This window comes from Micromys minutus (genome assembly GCF_963924665.1).
Source record: "Micromys minutus genome assembly, chromosome: 32".
NCBI classification, from domain to species: Eukaryota; Metazoa; Chordata; class Mammalia; order Rodentia; family Muridae; genus Micromys; species Micromys minutus.
The window spans coordinates 14,428,319-14,448,906 of NC_137967.1; the positions used below are offsets into that span (position 1 = coordinate 14,428,319).

Below are 20,588 nucleotides of genomic sequence, written 5' to 3' on the forward strand. Positions count from 1 at the left end.
CGAATAGGATCCTGCCCGCCTAGTGGGTTCCTCGCAGTCCTAGGGTTGCAACCCGTGCGTGGTTTAGAGCATCGGAGACTGCCGATGAGCCAGGTTTCGGGGACTCTGGGCCAGGCATAGAATCTTCCAGTCCGGAGAGAAGAGTGGGGTGCAGAGAGGGGTTCTAGTCCAGCGTGGTGAGAGGCGTGCTATCGAGGAAGAAGTTGGAGGGGAACCAGTGCAACTCTTAAGTCTGCAAGATCTTGGGGTACACACACTTGGAATGCTGGCCTCCGCCCTCCTCGTTTTCCTCTACTGTTTCAGGGGAAGTGCAGGTACTCTCACCCCCATACCCCCGGGGGGGACATGGAACTTTAGCGAAGGTTTGTCTATTACTGTCTTGTTTGGGAGGAGACTAAGGGCTCCTAGTCCTGGGTGTGAGAGAGTGCTCTAGAAGCCAGGGCTTCTGAGTCTGACGGAAGGGGGGCTTTGGAGACCGGACCCCTTGGGTCTTGCATAAGGGGATCCCTTTTCTAAGCTCAGCTGTACCTCTTTTTCTAGGCTCATCGCCCCATTTCCTTCAACAGCCAGAGGACATGGTGGTGCTGTTGGGGGAGGAAGCCCGGCTGCCCTGCGCTCTGGGCGCATACAGGGGGCTCGTGCAGTGGACTAAGGATGGGCTGGCTCTAGGGGGCGAAAGAGACCTTCCGGGTGAGGCTGATCTCTGCTAACGGAAGGGCTGGCTGGCATTATCGCGGGGCTGCTGGGCATGGGTGAGAGTGACAGACTCCCAAGAACATTTGGGAATCCCGAGCTTTAAAATAGTTGTCTTTGAAGAGATGTGGTTCCTTGTGTTTGGGGATTATCGTCTTTATTCTAAAGCATCGTATAACTGCATGGACACCTTGCCAATAATTATAGACAGTCAGACAATTAATACACAGGTTACCGTGAGCTCAGAAGCCCCACCCCTTTTTACTTTTCTCTCTAGAAGGTGAAAGGTATTGTTTTATCTAATTTTTGTTTGTTGGTTTGTTTTGTTGTTTGAGTTGGGGTCTCCTTCTGCAACCCAAGCTGTTCTTAAACTTGAGATCCTCCTGCCTCAGCCTCTGAGTGCTGGAATTACAAGCATGCACTGCCCAAATCTGGCTCAACCTAATTTTAATGGGAATTGTTTTCTTCTATTCCTTTCTGACTTTTTCCACTCCCAAACTTGTGGAGACTATAAAAATTGTCCAGGAGGCTTAACATCTCTCTGGACCCGGCACATACTTCCCCCTGCCTGTTATTAATGTGGTTTGGTTTTTGAGACTGGGTCTCTGTAATCCTGGACAGGCCCAACTCCCTATGTAGAACAGGCTGGTCTCAAGCACATGCTTTTTAATGTTTGAGGGTGGAGTGTGTGGGGCTCTTCCCCTGCTCCCTGAAGTGGGGTGCCTGGAGGAGATGAAGACTTGAGGCCGGGAGCTCAGAATTATGTATTGATCTCTTCTGTCTCCAGGGTGGTCCCGGTACTGGATATCAGGGAATTCAGCCAGTGGCCAGCATGACCTCCACATTAAGCCCGTGGAACTAGAAGATGAAGCATCTTATGAATGCCAGGCTTCACAAGCGGGCCTCCGATCACGGCCAGCCCAACTGCATGTGATGGGTGAGGATCCAACCCATTTGCATCATGGGAGCTTGGGGTGAGGAACTGGAGCAGCTAGGACTACTCGGAAGTAGCAGAGTCCAGGAACCCTAGGGGACTGGTGGGTTGGAACTGAGGAATTCAGTTCTGACTCCAGATCTACCACGCAGTTCCCCCAGAAGCCCCCCAGGTACTAGGCGGCCCCTCGGTGTCTCTGGTTGCTGGAGTTCCTGGAAATCTGACCTGTCGGAGTCGCGGGGATGCCCGGCCTGCCCCTGAACTACTGTGGTTCCGTGATGGGATCCGGCTGGATGGGACCAGCTTCCACCAGGTTGGGTCTACCTCTGTTTGCCATTCGTTGATCATTATTGAGACTCCGGGGTCCACTCTAACCACAGGCTTACCTAGGGGAAACGGCAGCCATTCAGTGTTGAAAAGATTCAGGCCCAGAGCCAGACTTCCTGGCTCAGTCATTCGCTAATTACTTGCTTTTGCATATGGTGTTTAACCTCCTTGTCCCTCAGTTTCCTTATCTGTACAATGGGAAAAATAGTAGCATTAATCACCTCACAGGATAATATAGAGAATTAAATTAAACACGTGACCGACTCAAAGCATCCAGCATGGTTCTTAGGTAAATTATAGATGAAGTCACTGTTAATGTGGAGAGCGGAAATGACACACACCTGATACCCCAGCACTCAGGAGACTAAGGCCAGAGGGTCAGGAGTTCCAGCCTCAACTCCATAGCAGCGGCACCCTGACCAAAAAAGTAAAAAACAATTATTGTGTATTTATCACCTCTAGGCCACGCTGAAGGACAAGGCCACTGGAACAGTAGAAAACACCTTATTCCTGACCCCTTCCAGTCACGATGATGGTGCCACTTTGATCTGCAGAGCACGGAGCCAGGCCCTGCCCACAGGGAGGGACACAGCTGTTACACTGAGCCTTCAGTGTGAGTGCAAATGAGTCCTGGAAAGACCCGGGTGGGCCTGAACTCCTGCGTGTGGCAAAGGAGGTCAGAGGGATGGCATGATGGGGACCTGGGGGACTAGGAACCGAAAGCCCAGCTCCTGCCTCAAAAAGAAAAGAGAGCTAGAGAGCTATATCCTCCTCTCACAGATCCCCCAATGGTGACTCTGTCAGCCGAGCCCCAGACTGTGCAGGAAGGGGAGAAGGTGACTTTCCTGTGTCAAGCCACTGCCCAGCCTCCTGTCACTGGCTACAGGTGAGGGAAAAGGTCACCTGTCTCTCGCAGTCGAGGAGAGTCAGGACGGACATTAATAACGTCCCCGTTTCTGCAGATGGGCGAAGGGAGGATCCCCGGTGCTCGGGGCACGTGGGCCGAGGTTGGAGGTCGTTGCAGATGCCACGTTCCTGACTGAGCCGGTGTCCTGCGAGGTCAGCAACGCGGTCGGAAGCGCCAACCGAAGCACGGCGCTGGAGGTGTTGTGTGAGTAGAGATGGGGGCCCGTGGGTGTGACCGAGGTGGGCGTGGTCGTACCAGAGGGCGGGGCTAGGACAGGTGTAGGGCTGGGCTTTGCCGGGTTACAGAAGATATGAGCGAGGCGGGGTGGGGGCGGGGCTTGTGGGTGTGGACACTGAGTGGCAGGTGTTGCTGGAGACCTACACTTGGACCTACTAGTGTTTTAGAGAAGCAGATCCTGGGTCAGGGGCTCATTCCAGCCCACTCCTCTCTCTCCTCCAGATGGACCCATCCTGCAGACAAAACCAAAGTCCACGTCCGTGGACGTGGGGAAGGACGCCTCTTTCAGCTGTGCCTGGCGCGGGAACCCACTTCCACGGATAACCTGGACCCGCCTCGGTAGCTCTCAGGTGGAGTCCGCTCTGGGGCTTGTGACAGTAGCTGGAACTAGACGGAGCTTCCTCCCCGAGGCTTGTGTCTGATGCCCCTTCCCTGTGCTAGGTGCTGAGCTCCGGGCCCACGCTGTGGCTTCCGTCCGTGGCACTGGAGGATGCGGGCGACTATGTGTGCCGGGCTGAGCCGAGGCGAACAGGTCTGGGAGGCGGCACAGCGCAGGCGAGGCTGACAGTGAACGGTGAGGGAACCCGAGGAACCTTGGGGCAGGGTGGTGGGACGAAAGGGCGGGCATTGAAAGGAAGTTACAGGGATTAGTGTTGGAGCTGGAACTGTTGAAGGCGAGGCAGGCCTATATTTCTGGTCAATAGAGAGATGTGGGCTGTTGGTGTTTGTTTGTTTGTTTTGCTTTTGAGGGGTGAAACCATAGTGACCAGGTCTGACTTCGCTTTGTTCATAATTAGTTTTGCAGAGGTGGAGACCTGTGTCTAATGGTTCATAGTTTCCGTTCCAGCGCCCCCTGTCGTGACAGCCCTGCACCCTGCCCCAGCCTTTCTGAGAGGTCCCGCTCGTCTCCAGTGTGTGGTGTTTGCCTCTCCCGCCCCAGACTCCGTGGTAAGGAAAGGACCTTGACCTCTGTGACACACCAGCCCTCCCACACCGGACACTGACATCTCCCACGTCCTACCAGTCCCTCTGTCCCTCTGTTCTTTCCCAAGCTCCTAATTGACATTCCCCCCCCCCCCACACCCGGCTCTTAGGTTTGGTCTTGGGACGAGGGTTTCCTGGAGGCAGGTTCGCTGGGCAGGTTCCTCGTGGAGGCCTTCCCAGCCCCGGAAGTGGAAGGGGGACAGGGCCCGGGCCTGATTTCTGTGCTACACATTTCCGGAACCCAGGAGTCCGACTTTACCATGGGTTTCAACTGCAGTGCCCGCAACCGCCTAGGTGAGGGGCGAATCCAGATCCGCCTGAGTCGTAGAGGTGAGTTATTGACCCAAAGAGCCCTCAACCTGAGCATCCCAAACCCCACAAACACCGTGGTTCCCAAGACCGAGGCTACTAAACTATAAGGCTCCTTAAATGCACACTCCCCAAACTTAGCGAATCTCAAAAGCTATGAATTTAGGACAGGGAGATGGCAGGTAAAGACACTTGCCACCAAGTCTGATGACCAGCGTTTAGCACTTGGAACCCACGTCGTAGGGGAGCACCAATATCCCAAAATTGTTCTCTGACCTCCATTCATATGCCTTCCCACACATATACCTACACACAACAGCACTTGAAATATAATAAAAACAAAAACGAAAAATCCCTATGAATTTCTTGACTCAATCTCCAAATCAACAATTCTCTCAAATACAGAACCCTTAATGGAGACGCTATTCCATACTAAGGAATCTACAAATGCAGGAAACTGTGAAAGACTCAAGTTCTAAGCCTCCCTAAGGTTATGGTGTTTGTTTACACGTGTCTGTGTATCTATTTACTTGTTTATTTATATGGAGAATCATGTTTCTGCCGCGGTGCACATGTGGAGGTCAGAGGACAACTTGTGGGAGTCAGTTCTTCCTTTCCATTATGTGGGTCCCCAGGATCGAACCCAGGGCATTAGACTTGGTAGCAATCACCTTTATCCACTGGGCCATCTTGCCATCCCTGCTTGTTATTGGAGTCTCATTATCCCACGTGCTGTGACGACAGAAGTGACTCGCCAAGGGATTTTAAATTCACGTAATCTCACGCTGCAAGTCCCCAAATTCTTGAGTCCACAGACACCAGACCTAGCACACTACAAATCTGGGGAAATCCCAAGATTGGCAGCCTTTTGAACCCAAGGATCCCAAACCCAAGCCCTAAGCCCGTTTCCCTGCTTTCCCCGCCTTTGGATCAGCCTTCTCAGGACACCCCTTCCACTCCTTACAGACTTGCTGCCTACTGTCCGGATTGTGGCTGGAGCGGCTTCTGCAGCCACCTCTCTCCTTATGATCATCACTGGAGTGGTCCTCTGCTGCCTGCGTCATGGCAAGTATCAGTGCCTCGAATCAGTCCCAACCCTGCACCTCTCCATCCCCTGTATAGGCCCAACCCCCTTGATTGATTGACAGCCTTGATTGACAGCCTTGGGACCTGGCTCCATTCCTGGCTCCTTCAGCTCGCACAGGGCTCATCCCAGGTTCAAGGTCTCTCTCTAGTCCTGACTCAGTTTCTTCGGGGTCACCCCGGCTCCGTTCCATCTCTCCCAGGCCCGAGTTCTCCGAGGTGCCCAACCTTCCCTAGCCCACTTTGCCCAATCAGCTCTGTTCCCAAATATTGGTCACTTTCCCCTTACCTCTGCCTCTCACATCCTGGGCCTCAGGCTCTCTCTCTAAGCAAAAGAACTTGGTCCGGATCCCAGGAAGCAGTGAAGGTTCCAGTTCTCGCGGCCCCGAGGAGGAGACAGGCAGCAGTGAGGACCGGGTAAGATTCTGGGTCCCCACATTCCACTGTGCTCCCAGAGCAACATAATAATAACCCAGTTCAACCCACCCTCAAGCTCAATTATGGTCCCAGCCATTTCGTTGTTGTTTGAGAGATGGTTTCTCTGTGTGGTATCCCGGAACTAGCTATGTAGACCAGGCTGGCTTCCAAATCAGATATCCTCCTGCCTCTGCTTCCTGAGCATTAAGATTAAAGGCTCCAGTCTTAAACATGATGACCCCAGACTCACAGTATCCTCATAACTGCAAATATGTTTCCTCACAGTTATCCTTTTGAATCAATGTCTTCCTTACTGTCTTAAGTCTCGTTTCCAGCTCTCCTCTGTCTGGCCTCCAAAGAAGACCATGAAATAAATACTTTGGGATCTGGCAGAGGGATAGTTAGGATGATCATCTGACCATGATTTATCATTATTTCTCACACTTCAGGGTCCCATTATGCACACCGACCACAGTGATTTGGTTCTTGAGGAAAAAGAGGCTTTGGAGACAAAGGTGAGTATTGAGAAAGGAACTCCCCTCTCAGTCCCCGAGTCTCTGGCTCGCCCCAAATTCAAAACCAGAATAATTCTATGGAGTCAGGGTCTTGTGTAGCTGGCTTTGGACTCCACACAGTTTCTCTCCTGTGGCCGTTGGGTTGCTGGGGTTGCAAGCTTCAGACCTGAACACCACATTTGGCGGTTTCTCTGCGTCTCTTCTCTTATATCTGCCATCTTAAAACCTTTGCCCAGGCAGGCAGATCTCTGAGCGTGAGGTCAGCCTGGTCTCAAGAGTGAGTTGCAGGACAGCCGTGGCTACACAGAGAGATGCTGTCTGGATAAAAATAAATAAACAATAAAAAGGAATCAGAAAGGCAAACAAGGGAGGAAGAGATGACCCAGCAGGTTAAGGCATTTTTGCCAAACTTTCTGACCTGAGTTCATTATGATGTGGCGGAAGGACAGCCCGGGCTACACGGAGAAACATTGTCGCGAGTCCCCTTGGGGGGGGGCCCCAAAAGACCTGGCTTTGACTGTGCTCTCAACCCCTGCGCCATCTCACCAGTTGCAACACCAGCTTCTGTCTATTGATTCATTTTGCCTTGGTTTTCAGGCCTTCTTTCCCCATCTGCCATGTTCTCGGCCTCTATGTGTCTCTTGGTTCAGCTGCTGCCTTCCAGACAGGGGTCTTCCTTCCACGGTGCCCCACTCTACCCTTATTCCCCCAAAGACATCCCTACTTTGGAATTCTGTCTTAGGATGGACACACTGATTTCAACCCTGGCTTCTTATTTATTTTATGTATATGAGTACACTGTAGTTGTCTCCAGAAACCAGAAGAGGGCATCAGGTCTCATGACGGATGGCTGTGAGCCACCATGTGGTTGCTGGGAATTGAACTCAGGACCTTTGGAAGAGCAGTCAGTGCTCTTAACCACTGAGCCACCTCTCTAGCCCCCTGGCTCTCATTCTAAAGCCCCCGTCCTGCCTTTTCCTTCAGACGGAGCCTCGAGTATCCCAGACTGACCTCAAACTGAGTTTGTAGCCAGGAATGTTCATAAGGTCCTGATTATCTTCCTGAGTGCTGGGATCAAAGGCTTATGCCTCCACATTGACTTTATGTTGTGCTGGGAATCAAACCAAGGGCCTTGAGCAAAGCCAGACAAGCTCTCTCCTGATGGAGCAACACCCCTAACCCCAGTTAAAGCCACTCTTCCTTTCTCCCTCCTCCCCTCTCCCATCTCCATCCTCCCCAACTTCAGCCAGACCTCCCTTGCTCTAGGAAGCCAGCACTGCACCCTTTCTAAGGTGGTCTATATGTCTAGCTCTCTGTCTGGGAGTCTCTGCCTCTGCTCTTTCTGCCTTCTGCCTTCATGCTCATCTCTAGGCCCAGCTGTAGCTCAGTGTGTCTTTCCACCCATGATCCTTGCCTTTCTACATACATTCCTTATCAAATTTAATTTGTTTCTCAGGATCCAACCAATGGTTACTACAAGGTTCGAGGGGTCAGTGTGAGCCTTAGCCTTGGAGAAGCCCCTGGAGGAGGCCTCTTCTTGCCACCCCCATCTCCGATTGGTCTTCCGGGGACTCCTACTTACTACGACTTCAAGCCACATCTGGATTTAGTCCCTCCCTGCAGACTGTACAGAGCGCGGGCAGGTTACCTAACCACCCCTCACCCCCGTGCGTTCACCAGTTACACAAAACCCACATCCTTTGGACCCCCAGACTTGGGCTCTGGAACTCCCCCCTTCCCATATGCTACATTGTCTCTGCCCAGCCACCAGCGTCTCCAGACCCACGTGTGAATACATCTCTCCAATTGAAGAGCCTCAGGATCTTCAGCTTACCATATAGTGTGCCGTCCAGATTTCTGGGGAGTCAGAACAAGTTGATGAGCAGCCCCTCCAAAACTGAACCCTGACGGAGGGAAAGATCATTACAGGCATCAGGACTACTGATGTATATATATATACTCGGTTCAGCCAAAGCAGATGCTCCAAGCAGGCGCAATATGGCCACTATACCTATTTGTTCTCCCTGTGAGAAAGACATTCAAGACAGTGACTAAATACTCTGCAGAGGGACAAAGATGGGAACGAGGGATCTGGGTGGGAGGCATTTCTAGCCAGTAGAGAAGATATATGACCGTCTGCATCAAGAGGAAGGATGACATAAGACAAATCAAGATGAAAGAAATGACCCCTTCCCATTCCCGTCCTGGCCAATAAAAGTATAGCCAATATGGCTGTTCATTCTCTGGGAACCAAATGGCCACTATCTTGGTTTCTTCCTTAGAGATACAAAAAGAATTGAATCCAAGGAATGGGGTAGAGTGAAATTTTAAATAAATAAATACATACATTAATTAATTAATTAGTGGGATTCTTGGGCTAAGAATATTTATGTTTAATAACAAAAAGAGAGGGCAAAGGTGCAAATGTGCTTGGAGTCTCCTGTTGTCTTCCATGAATGAAGAGGCCCGTAAAGGTTGTAGCGTATAGATTCCTTCCTCTCTCCTAGCTCATGGGACGGCAGTAGCGATGACATCCTAAGTCCTACTTTTTTTTTTTTTTTTTTTTTTTTTTTTTTTTTTTTTTGGTGTGTGTGTGTGTTTTAAGATTTGTCATTTTGATTTTACTCGCGTGGGTGTTTTTGCCTGCATGCACTATATACAGGCCTGGTCCCTGAGGCCAGAGAGAGAGAGAGATGGATCCCCTGAAACTGGAGTTACCAACAGTGTGGGTATTCTGAGAGAGCAGCCAGTGCTTTTAACTACTGAGCCTTCTCTCAGGTGTTAGCCCGGAGGATTCATCTCTTCATCTCCATGCCTCAGGCCCTCTCGGGTTACAGGTGTGAATCACCATTCCGCTTTGGGCTCTTTTAATAACATACCTCCACCTCACCCCAACCACACCCACAGAGATGCACGCACAAAGCAGAAACACAAATGTGGGCAGGTTCCCACCAGGCAACCAGCTAGAGGTCCCTATAGATGTACATCCACAGCTGGGCTGCCTCAGTTGGCCTGGGAAACTGGGATATTCTACACTCACTTAAGTCAAAACAGTGCTTTAGGTAGAAGACCTGACGTGGTCCTTAGCGCGGGTGAGAACGGGGGGGGGGGGGGGGGCTCCACACCGTGGTCCTCGGATGCTGGGTCTTCGAAGGTTATAGTAGCCAGCCCCTGACCTGAGCCATCTTTAAAGAAAGGGTTCTAGGGCTTTGGTCATGGATTTTTGAAGGGAGTATTTGATGGTCCAGACTCCTGCCAGTCGGGGCAGGAAGGCTGAATTCCTAGGTCTGAGAAAGCAAGGATGGGAGACCTAGCCTCTGGTCCTGAGACAGAGGAGGCCTGGAAGGGAGCAGGCCTTGTTAGCTACAATGTCTTGTCTTTTGGGTTGCATGTAGGCAGGCTCGCCTCAAACTCCTATCCTTCCGCACCCCCCCCTCAGGTGTTGGGATTGTGGGCATTGCTATTACACTCCCTACGTTCTTGACTGGAGGGTGGGGAGGAGGGGGGATTTGGAGGTCTATATTCCCGGGACCTCAAGAGAGGCATTTATGGAGGACCCCCGCCCCCATGGGTTCTGGCATCTTTGAAGGACAAAGCTGATGATGGGGATGGCAAAAAGAGAAGGCTAAGGATGAAAGTCCCAAAATAAATCGGCTACGCCCGGGACTGAGCCTAGTGACTCGGTCTTCCCGAGGACAGCGACACCTGGAATCTTGAGGGGCTGGGACTCGGCACAGGCTCCCTCCCGGGGTTCCGGAGCCTCTCAGTGCGCAGAGCCGCCACGCTATTGTCCTGGCTGGGAAGGCGGGGCCGGCGCGGGGCGGGGCTGGCGGCGCCGGCGCAGCCCGGGGGCGGCGGGAGGAGGAGGAGGCGGCGGCGGCGGTGGCGCTGGGAGCTCCTGTCACCGCTGGGGCCGGGCAGGGCCGGGCGGGAGAGCCGGGGACGTGAGGGCCCGAGGCCCGAACATGGGGCCCTCCAGCCCCGCCGCTCGCGGTCAGGGTCGCCGCCGGGGCCCGCCGCCGCTGCCGCTGTTGCTGCCACTGTCCCTGCTGCTTCTGCGCGCGCAGCTCGCCGTCGGGAACCTGGCTGGTGGGAGCCCCAGCGCGGCCGAGGTGAGGCCCGGCCGGGTCCTGGGGATGGGGAAGGGGCGGGACCGGGTCTCTGGACCTGGACGCGGGATGGCCACCACTGTCCTTTTGGCCAGGTGGCCTGCCCCCACGCGATCCGAACTGTAGATATTCCTAGGTTCCTCCATCGTCTGACGTCCTTGCCCCCTCCTACCCACATCGTCGGACCTGGCCCTTTCCAAGAGCCCTTGGTCCTAGAAATCCAGAGCACTCCCTAGACGACAAAGCCCCAAGCCCTGCCCACCTAAGCGTAGGACCCACCAGGCAGCAGGCACTCTGATCTAAAAACCCAGATCCCTTATAGCCTCTGGACCCACTTGAATCCCCTCCTCTCAAACATCCAGGAGTCCAGGTCTCCACCCACTACTCAATCCGGATATAGCTCCTCTAGTCCTAAAGGTCTGATGTACGGACCTGCTGGCAAGCCGGGCCCTGTCGCCTTTGCACCCCCTCAGTAGGAACCTGAACTGGGGATGGAGAGAGGAGGGGCCAGAACGCCTGGGTTGGCCCCCTCCCCCCCAACACGATTCAAGTTTAACCCCTTCAGGCTCCAGACTCAGGCCGCTGGGGCGGGGGCGGAGCCTGTCTTCTCAGCCACAAGGCCGCGAGAAACGAGGTGGAGGGGGGAGCGATCCGGGTCACCATAGCAACGGGAGGGCTGGGGCGCTCCAGCCCCACGGGATCTGTTTCCCAGGGAACGATCGCTCCACCCAGGAGGTGCTTAGAAGGAGCTGGTGCTAGAGACGATAGGGGTAGGAGTCCTATCTGGGTTTTAAGGAGCAAAGGACCACACCACCCAGATGACAATCTTCCTTGACTCCTCACTGCCCCATCTGCCTCTGTTCCCATTCCCAGGCTCCGGGGTCGGCACAGGTGGCTGGACTATGTGGGCGTCTAACCCTTCACCGGGACCTGCGCACCGGCCGCTGGGAGCCAGACCCGCAGCGATCACGACGCTGCCTTCTGGACCCGCAGCGCGTGCTGGAGTACTGCAGACAGGTGGGCGGGGCCCCACGGGGGGAGAGGCGTGGTCAATGGGAAAGTGGGTCCACACTGGGGCGGGGTCGCCCCTGAAGAAGTTGGTCTTGGCGAAAGACAGAGTCCAGGGAGATGAGAGGATCTGCAAAGCCAGGGAAAGCTTGGGGTCTGTGGTCAGCGAAGAGGTTAGGAGGAGCTAGCGCAGGACCTATTTTGAGAAATTAGGGGCGGCGGGGAGGGGAGGCTGCAAAACACACACACACACACACACACACACACACACACACACAGAACTGTCGAATAATCAAGATTGCCTGAAGAGGGGGCAGGGTTTAGGAATCTGGGAAGCCATTTATAAAAAGTGAGAGTGTAAGTGGGCGTGGCCGAAGGAGCGGCAGGGTTAGAGCCAAAGATCTTTAAACCAACAAGACTGAGTAAGCCATGGAGACCAGTGAGAGTGGCTGCCTAAGAGACCCGAAATGAAAAGGCGGGGCTAATACAAGAAGGGTTACTTAAGAAGCTAACCAGAGAAAGGCAGGGTGTAAAAGAGGAGGAGATATAATATTGAGAAAGAAACCCGATTGCCGAACAGGGTCGCCCTGAATCATGGGCTCAGAAAAGTTGAGCTTGACGCGAGCAGATTTGGGGACCATTACCAGGCCCTCGTGAAAATTGTGAACTTAAGGGGGACCACTAGGGGGCGTGGTCGGTGGACCCGAGGCTTAGCATCTGAGGCTTATAAATTAACCTGTTAATTCTATAGACAAGAGAGGAGGGCCCAGGGTGGGGGATGTTCTTAGGAACTTTGTCGCCCAAGCTGAACATAGTGACGAGGGCCCGTAATCCCAGTTATTGGACAGGCTAAGGTAAAAGGATATAAGCTACAGAATGCGTTCAAGACCAGTTTAGGAAACGTAAGGAGACCTAGTCTCATAATAAAAAGTAAAAAGAGGGCTGGGCATGTCGTTTGGTGGTAGAGCACATGCTTTGGCGCGGTCATGGCCCCTGGGTTCAATCTCCAGTACTGCAAAACAAGAGATGGAGAAGGCGGGGCTTAGCCAGTAGGTTGATCTTCCCACACGCACTGTGTCCTACAGATGTACCCAGAGCTGCACATAGCCCGTGTGGAGCAGGCTGCACAGGCCATCCCGATGGAGCGCTGGTGTGGGGGTACCCGAAGTGGCAGATGTGCCCACCCCCACCATGAGGTCGTGCCCTTCCATTGCCTGCGTGAGTCACCCGCTTGGGGGGATGGGAACCGAGGTGAAGTGGGAGTCTCCCAGAGATGGCTCTGGTCTACATGAGGAGTCTGGGTGACGGGCTGAGGATCTATACAATGGATCTATACATCTATACAATGCCTGAACTCTGAGGAGGGCAGGGCTGGGCTATTATGATTCTGGTGTCTCCCACCCGCCAGCTGGTGAGTTCGTGAGCGAAGCCCTGCTAGTACCGGAAGGCTGTCGGTTCTTGCACCAGGAACGTATGGACCAGTGTGAGAGTTCAACCAGGAGGCATCAGGAGGCTCAGGAGGTTAGGGCCTTGTCCCACCTGTCTCCTAACCCTAGGGCCTGGGGATGTAGGGCCCTTCCTTCCGGAACCCAAGCGTTCAGACTGGGATGTAGGAACTCCATCCCTCAGCCACTTGAGAACCCAGCTTCCAGGCTGTCTGTCCACACCCTCCAACCAGGTCATTCTGGCCTCTGGGCCTCCTCTTTCTACAGGCCTGCAGCTCTCAGGGCCTCATTCTGCACGGCTCTGGCATGCTTTTGCCCTGTGGCTCTGATGGGTTCCGAGGTGTGGAGTATGTATGCTGTCCGCCTCCTACAACTCCCAACCCATCTGGGATGGCAGCGGGGTGAGTGACAGAGACGGTACACACCAACCCCCACCCCCAAGGCTCTCAAGGCGGGGCATGGAGGCCTGGGAGTCTACCTGGAGATCTTACTGGCTGAGTCTTCTGCTCCTTCAGTGATCCCTCTACCCGGTCCTGGCCCCTGGGGGGCAGAGAAGAGGGAGGTGAGGATGAAGAGGAAGTGGGATCTTTCCCTCAGCCAGTAGACGATTACTTCGTAGAGCCCCCTCGGGCTGAAGAAGAAGAGGAAGAGGAGGAGGAAAGGGCCCCACCTCCCAGCTCCCACACCCCTGTCATGGTCAGCAGAGGTGAGGTAGTCTCCTCTGCCCCCTCTTCCGCATGTGTGATTCCGGTATTTGTGGGAGGGGATGTAGGGGTGCCTTTCGGAGTGACTTGGTGGGGCGGGGCACAGCTGGGGGGATGGAAGAGATAGCGTGGCTTTGGATTCCGTAGATTAGTCTGTGAAGGGTGGAGGGGGAGAGGACTCAAAAAGGAGTCATTTGACAGACATGGCTTTGAAGATGGTATGGTGGGTCCCAGAATTTTGCAAATGCTGGTCGTGCCTGGGACCGTGCTAAACGGGATGCATGCTGGTCTCTAGTGTGTCCTGAGCAATGCACTTCTCGGGGAGGGAAAGTGACCTGCCTGCCTGACCTCTTGTCTTGCAGTCACTCCCACCCCGAGGCCCACAGATGGTGTGGATGTTTACTTTGGCATGCCCGGGGAAATCAGCGAGCACGAGGGTTTCCTGAGGGCCAAGATGGATCTGGAGGAGCGTAGGATGCGTCAGATTAACGAGGTGATGAGATCGGGAAACCAGCATCCCACAGGATTCCATAAATACAGGGAAATTCGGTGCTGACACTACCTCTAAAAGGTAGCCTCCTTCTACCTGAGCTAATGCCACCCTCTGACATGGCAGTGGATTACCGATCTGCCTAGCAGACCGATGACACGCCACCAGATTCCACAGATACTCCGGTCTATGGCACAACCCACTTTAAATCCCCTTGGAGCTGGGTGGGTGTAATATCAGATGCCTTAATCCAGATGCTTGAGAGGCTAAGGCAAGAAGTTCAAGGCCAGCCTCAAATATGTAATGACTTTGAGACCAGCCTGGGCTACATGAGAACCGGCGTGTAAAGAAATAAGTAAATAAGCCATCTGGTATTCCTTCTTGGAAACCCAAAGTTCAGTGGGACTAGGTGATCTTCATCCTCTTAAGCCTTGGAGATGGGTAGGGGGGACTCCCTGTGATGAGCAGGATAGATCGTGGGATTCTGAAGTGTCCCCCCTCCACCCCTAGGTTATGCGTGAGTGGGCCATGGCTGACAGCCAGTCTAAGAACCTGCCAAAAGCCGACAGGCAGGCCCTGAATGAGGTAGGACAACCTCCTCCGAGTCTCGCTCATGCCTGTCCACTACTGGCGGCAACTCCACCCATTACAATTCTTTTCTACTCACCCGTCCCTTCCCAGTCCCGCCCTTATATTTGGCACTGCCTCTACTGGGTGTAATCCAGGGCTTGGTACATGCTGCTGAGCAAGCACTGCCCCCTAGAGGCTGGTTTTGGAATACTGTCTCAAACAGGTCTCATTTTTCTCAGTCCCTCTCTAACAAACCCAGCTTCCTAACTCTTGGCCCCACTTCCCTACGGTTGCCTTTGGGAGATCCTACCTATGTAGAATCCTCTGGATCAGCCTCCAGGCCTGAACCTCACACTCCGTTAGCGTTGTGGAGGCTCAGCCTTGTCTTTTGGGTTGGAGCTACCCAAGCCTGTCTTCTCTTTAACTGACCAGTTCTGGTTCTAGATTGTTCCCACCTAATCTTACAGCCCACACCCTCAGACCACTTCCCTATAGGCTAGCCCCGCCCCAACTCTACCTGACCCTCCAGCCCATCCCTTCTGGTGGGTCTCCCACCCCAGATCAGCTCTGCCAGGAAGGAGACCCACCGGAGTCCGCCCTCTATGTTTTCACCCACCCGCTCTCTTTCCTGCCTCTGCGCCTCTCTTTAGCACTTCCAGTCCATCCTGCAGACCCTGGAAGAACAGGTGTCTGGTGAACGACAGCGCCTGGTGGAGACCCACGCCACCAGAGTCATCGCTCTGATCAACGACCAGCGCCGAGCCGCCCTGGAAGGTTTCCTGACAGCATTACAGGGCGACCCGCCTCAGGTATTGGGGAGGTAGGGGCGGGGGGACAAACACCAGCTGAGCAGGGTTAGGATCAGCCTGGACAGCCTTGGTCCCTTCCACAGGCTGAGCGGGTTCTGATGGCCCTGAGGCGCTACCTGCGTGCCGAGCAGAAGGAGCAGAGGCACACGCTGAGGCACTACCAGCACGTGGTTGCTGTGGACCCTGAGAAGGCCCAGCAGATGCGCTTTCAGGTCCGCACATGCTTCCGGGTTCCGGATGCCCCGCCTCCTCTCCTCTTCCCAACCCCCTCTCTAAAAAATGTTCCACCTATGAGTGTTCACCGCATGCGTGCCTGGTCTGCGAGGAGGCCAGGAGAGGGTGCTGAGTCTCCAAAACTGGAGTTACATAGACCGTTGCGAGCCACCATGTGGTGCTGGAAATTAAACCTGGGTCCTCTGCAAGAGCAGCAAGTGCCCTTGACTCCTTATCTCCAGGCCCCAGAACCTTCTCTTGGACCTCATTTTCGGTTTAGAACCCTTCGCTAGGCCTGGAACTTCCCCCTTTGTGTCCCCAGCCTTTCCCAGTCCTTCCATTAGCCCTCTAATCCCAGCTTCTTGGTGGAAGAACACTGCTCCTAAATGCTCCCCCACCAACACACTCAAACGTGTGCGTGAGTACACACCTCTCATACTGTGCTTTTGACTCCTTTCTCGCCCTCAGTGTTCCTACTTCCCGTCCCTGGGAATCCTATTTTCTGTCTCTTGGATTCCTGCTTCCTCCCCCTTGGGTTTTACTTCCCTTCCCAGAATCCTTTTCCTTGAGTCTGGAGCTTATCCTTCAGTCTTCCTCCTAGTCCCGCTTGTTTTCCCTAGAACCCCTGCTGAATGCACTAGTCTCTTGGATACTCTCCTTTGGTCCACAGGTCCAGACCCACCTCCAGGTGGTTGAGGAACGGATGAATCAGAGCCTGGGGCTGCTCGACCAGAACCCTCACTTGGCTCAGGAGCTGCGGCCACAGATCCGTGAGTGCCCAATACTTGCGTCCTGAACTTCAGTTCTCCAAGGGTAGACTTTGACTCCCAACCCTCAGCTTCCCATTCTTCTTTTTAAATCACCCTAGAACTCGGTAGTTCAGATTAAGAACCATGTTGGTTTGGTTTTTTTATCCAATTTTAAATCATTTTTCTCTGTCTGGTCTAAATTTGTACAGATTGATTATAATTGTAGTGTGGTTTTGTTTTTGGTTTTCTGTTTGTTTGTTTTGAGACAGGGTCTTACTTTTGGACTGATTGGTCTAAAACTCACTATGTTAGACCAAGCTATCCCTGAACTTTGAGAAATCTTTCTGCCTCTGCCTTCCAAGTGCTGGGGTTACAGTCCGGTGCCCCAACACCTGGCTATGTATTTTTTTATGGCACCAGGGATGGAATCAGGACTGATAGGCAAGTGACTTACCACCCCCATACCCCAGCCTTTGGCTTTTTAAGACAAGGTTTTGCTCTGCTCTGTAACTGAGGCTGGCCTGGAACCATGTAGCTCAGGCTAGCCCTCAAATTCATAGTCCTCCTGCCTCTACTTCCTCAGTGTCAGGATACACCCATACACTGGCCCTACCCTCCTTAAAAGATTGTGTAGTGTCAAGTGTGGTGGTGTGCGCCTTCAATCCCAACACTTGGAAGGCAGAGGCAGGTAGATCTTAGAAGTTGAGGCTAAGCCTGCTCTACAGAGCCAGCTCCTGGACAGCCAGGGATACCCAGAAAAACCCTGTCTCAAAAGAAAAAAAAAATTGAGTAGCACTGGGGATTGAACCCAGGGCCTTTCTATATGTTTGGCGTTTACATCATTAAGCTGCACCCCTGTGTTACTGAGCCCAGGTTAGAACAAGTCACAAGTCAAATCTGGATTCAACAGAGGGAGTCTACACAAGAGGGAGGAGACCAGAAAGTGTTAGCCTGCATAGCTTCAGGTCTACTGTGATTTCCTTCCAGACAGCCCATGCCTAGTTCTATAAATATAAACCTTCTACTTGAAGAGATGGGGCTGTTGCAGGTCTAGCCTCCACCCTTCCTGCTGGAGTACCTTGCACATTGTCTCTCTAATTTCCCATCCATTCCGCTCTGAGGGTGCCCCGCCTTGTCCCGCCGTGGCCTTTGTACACTCATGGCCTTAGCCATCTCTCTGTGTGTTCCCTCAGAGGAGCTTCTCCATGCTGAACACTTGGGTCCCAGCGAACTGGAAGCCTCTGTGCCCGGGGGGAGCAGCGAGGACAAAGGTAGCCTTCAGCCTCCCGAATCCAAGGATGGTGAGCAAATACAGAATCCCTCCCGCCTTTGAGAGCCAGGCCTCCTTCCCTTTCCTTTGCAATGTCGGCCTCCTTGGCCTGAAGGAAGAAGCTGTTGAGGACAGGGGCTTTGTGCATGCTAAGCAAGAGAAGAGTTCTTCCACTCAGCACTAGCTTTAACCTTCTCCCCCCTCCCCTTATTATTATTATTATTATTATTTTTTTTTTTTACACAGTCTAAGTAGCCCAGGCAGGCCTTGAACTCAACATCCTGAGTAGTTTACATTATAGGCATGTGTCACAGGGCCCAACTCAGTCCTTAGATTGTTGAGACAGGGTCTCACTCTGTAGCCCAGGCTAGCCCAGAACTCACTATTTAGCTTCAGGTGGTTTCAGACTTGTGATCTTCTTGCCGTAGCTTTCTAAGTTCTGAGTTTACAGAAGTGAATGCTACCATACTCAGATTACAATCGTCTTTCTAGTCCTCTAAGGTCTGGGGGTGTCTCTGTCACAACAGGTGGGAAGGAATGAGGAGAGATATCTCGGGGTACTGGGCCTCTGTAAAGTCCTTTGTCCTGGTGGGGTTCTCTACTCTTTCTTTCTCTTCACTGTTTCTTTCATCTTGTCTCCTCTGCTAGCAGATGCCCCAGTGACCCTTCCAAAAGGTAAGTGTCACACAGAATAGACCCTGGCCACCAAATCCCACTGAACCCTAAACTGTGAAGGGAAAGGGTTGCATACAGCAGGAAGCCCAGGCCTCCCAGAGTGGAACCCAGCGCCCTTTCTGATGTGACTTGGGTGGGGTAGGGTCCACAGATCAAGATTCGTCCTCCTCTGGGAGAGAGAAGCTCACCCCACTGGAACAGTATGAACAAAAAGTAAGTGGGGGGCTGGACCCTGGATGGGGGGAAGGTTCTGGAGGCTTGGATTCCTCAGCTTCAGGAAGGAGCTTGCCCGGGGTACCTTCTAGGCCCCTGTGACATCTGACAACTCCTGCTTCCCAGGTGAACGCATCTGCCCCAAGGGGGTTTCCCTTCCACTCCTCAGATATCCAGCGGGATGAACTGGTAAGAGGAGGCAGTTCCTGGGGGCGAGATCAGAGGTCGACAGCCCAGGTTGTGGCTTCCAAAGCCACAGTGGATCCTAGTGAGCCTCAAAGACACTCTTGGTCCCGTCTCCTTTCTCCACAGGCGCCAGCCGGGACTGGAGTGTCCCGAGAAGCCTTGTCAGGTCTGCTGATCATGGGAGCTGGAGGAGGCTCCCTCATTGTTCTATCCTTACTGCTTCTGCGCAAGAAGAAACCCTATGGGACTATCAGCCATGGCGTGGTGGAGGTGAGGGGCAGATATGGCGGTGGGGGTCGGAATTAGTACCTCTACCCACATGCACTGAATCTTCCCCTGGCCCTGTGGCAGGTGGACCCTATGCTGACCCTGGAGGAGCAGCAGCTCCGGGAACTTCAGAGGCATGGCTATGAGAACCCTACCTATCGCTTTCTGGAAGAACGACCTTGACCCCAACCCTAGCTGCCTTCAGCTGAGCCCTACTGCCCTTCTTCCGGTCCCAACTCCCAGCTTCCGGTGGGGGAGGGAGATCTTGACAAATTCATTCTCATTTCCCCTTCCAAGTTCCAAATTCCACCCCTTTAGAGATTCCCAGCTCCTGCCCCCCAAGGGACCTCCTCACCTTAATTTATTTTAAGTTAATTTATTGTTCCTTAAGGTGACCACCGCCTGGGTCCCCGTGTATGTCACTCCCTGGAATCACCATTTCATGTTTCTTCACTAACATCCCAATAAAGCCCTCTTCCCCACCCGGCCATCCCGTGTTTCTGTTGGAGAAACCGTGTGTAAGCACAGCTAGATTTATCAACCCAGGCTTCCTGCAGGTCTTTAAACCGAGTGAGGGGTGGGTGTGGTGCCACAAAACTTTAATCCCAGCACGCAGGAGGCAAAGGCAGGCAGATAGATTTCGGTGAGTTCCAGACCGGTCTAGACTCTGGTCTGCATAAGAGTTCCAGAGCAGCCTAGAATCAAAACAAAACGACAAAACCCAAACAAACCTGGACCGAACCTTGATGAGGGCGTTTCAAATGTAGGTGGGGCCTGGTGGGAAGGATTGCCACGTAGGGGTGGGGCCCAGAGGCTGGTGTTTTGGGATTTTTTCCTGCCTGGGAGCTTTCCATGGTGCTGAATGGGTCGCTGCTCTGAGCTTTGCGAACGTCAGGAAAAACTACCAGTCTTCACCCCTCCCTCTTCCCTTTGCTCTATGTTTTTCCCCCTAAACTATATATATAGTTTATAATATATACATAGTATTACATATGAATATAATATTATTGTGGCAGGCAGGGAATGCGTGCTATGCTGTGGAAGTGGAAATCAATCAAAAGACAACCTGCAGGAATTACCTTCCATCGTGTGGTCCTGGGGATACAACTCGGGTCAGTTAGAGGCAATACCCTTGACCCAGTAATCCATCTCAAACATCTTATCACTGCGACCATTTCTTGATAATGAAGAAATGGGAACATACATGTATTATATGCCTGTTTTTTTTTTCTTAATGTGTTCTGTTTGTTTTGTTTTGATTTTGAGACAAGGTTTTAAAATACAGCCCTGACTGCCCAGGCTGGCCTCAAACGCACAGATCTTCTTTCCTTTGCCTCCTAAGCGGATAGTGCAGGTCTAGCTATATACGCCAGTCATATACTCTGCCCCTGAGCTACACTCTCAACCCCTGGTGTGTCACATCCGTGTCCCACAGAAGGACATCTAATACCAGCATCACCTTCTGAACTCTCAC

At 53.0% G+C, this 20,588-nt stretch overlaps 2 protein-coding genes across 3 annotated transcripts; both read left to right on the top strand.

Annotated features, from left to right (window-relative positions):
* Positions 1–262: 262 nt before the first annotated feature.
* Positions 263–8,198, top strand: KIRREL2 (kirre like nephrin family adhesion molecule 2; the record flags this gene model as incomplete). The annotated part of the gene is given in 15 exon segments (XM_080908788.1): positions 263–314; positions 1,481–1,630; positions 1,780–1,940; positions 2,417–2,567; positions 2,735–2,840; positions 2,917–3,065; positions 3,321–3,448; positions 3,540–3,672; positions 3,946–4,046; positions 4,193–4,412; positions 5,358–5,460; positions 5,462–5,466; positions 5,791–5,891; positions 6,341–6,406; positions 7,863–8,198. Coding segments are annotated over 15 exon segments (1,962 nt in total).
* A 2,137-nt stretch (positions 8,199–10,335) lies between these two features.
* APLP1 (amyloid beta precursor like protein 1) lies at positions 10,336–19,417 on the top strand. 2 transcript variants are annotated; one of them, XM_080909251.1, is made up of 17 exons: positions 10,336–10,518; positions 11,389–11,532; positions 12,609–12,741; positions 12,932–13,044; positions 13,236–13,369; positions 13,484–13,674; positions 14,035–14,165; positions 14,673–14,747; positions 15,383–15,541; positions 15,625–15,753; positions 16,425–16,524; positions 17,697–17,804; positions 18,422–18,448; positions 18,591–18,661; positions 18,788–18,850; positions 18,974–19,117; positions 19,199–19,417. In XM_080909251.1, exons 1-17 carry the CDS (start codon positions 10,372–10,374, stop codon positions 19,295–19,297), a joined length of 1,968 nt encoding a protein of 655 aa, XP_080765377.1. In that variant the 5' UTR covers positions 10,336–10,371; the 3' UTR covers positions 19,298–19,417. The 2 variants fall into 2 exon arrangements, with proteins under 2 accessions (XP_080765377.1, XP_080765378.1); XM_080909252.1 differs by having other exon boundaries at positions 18,425–18,448.
* The last annotated feature ends 1,171 nt before the right edge of the window (positions 19,418–20,588 follow it).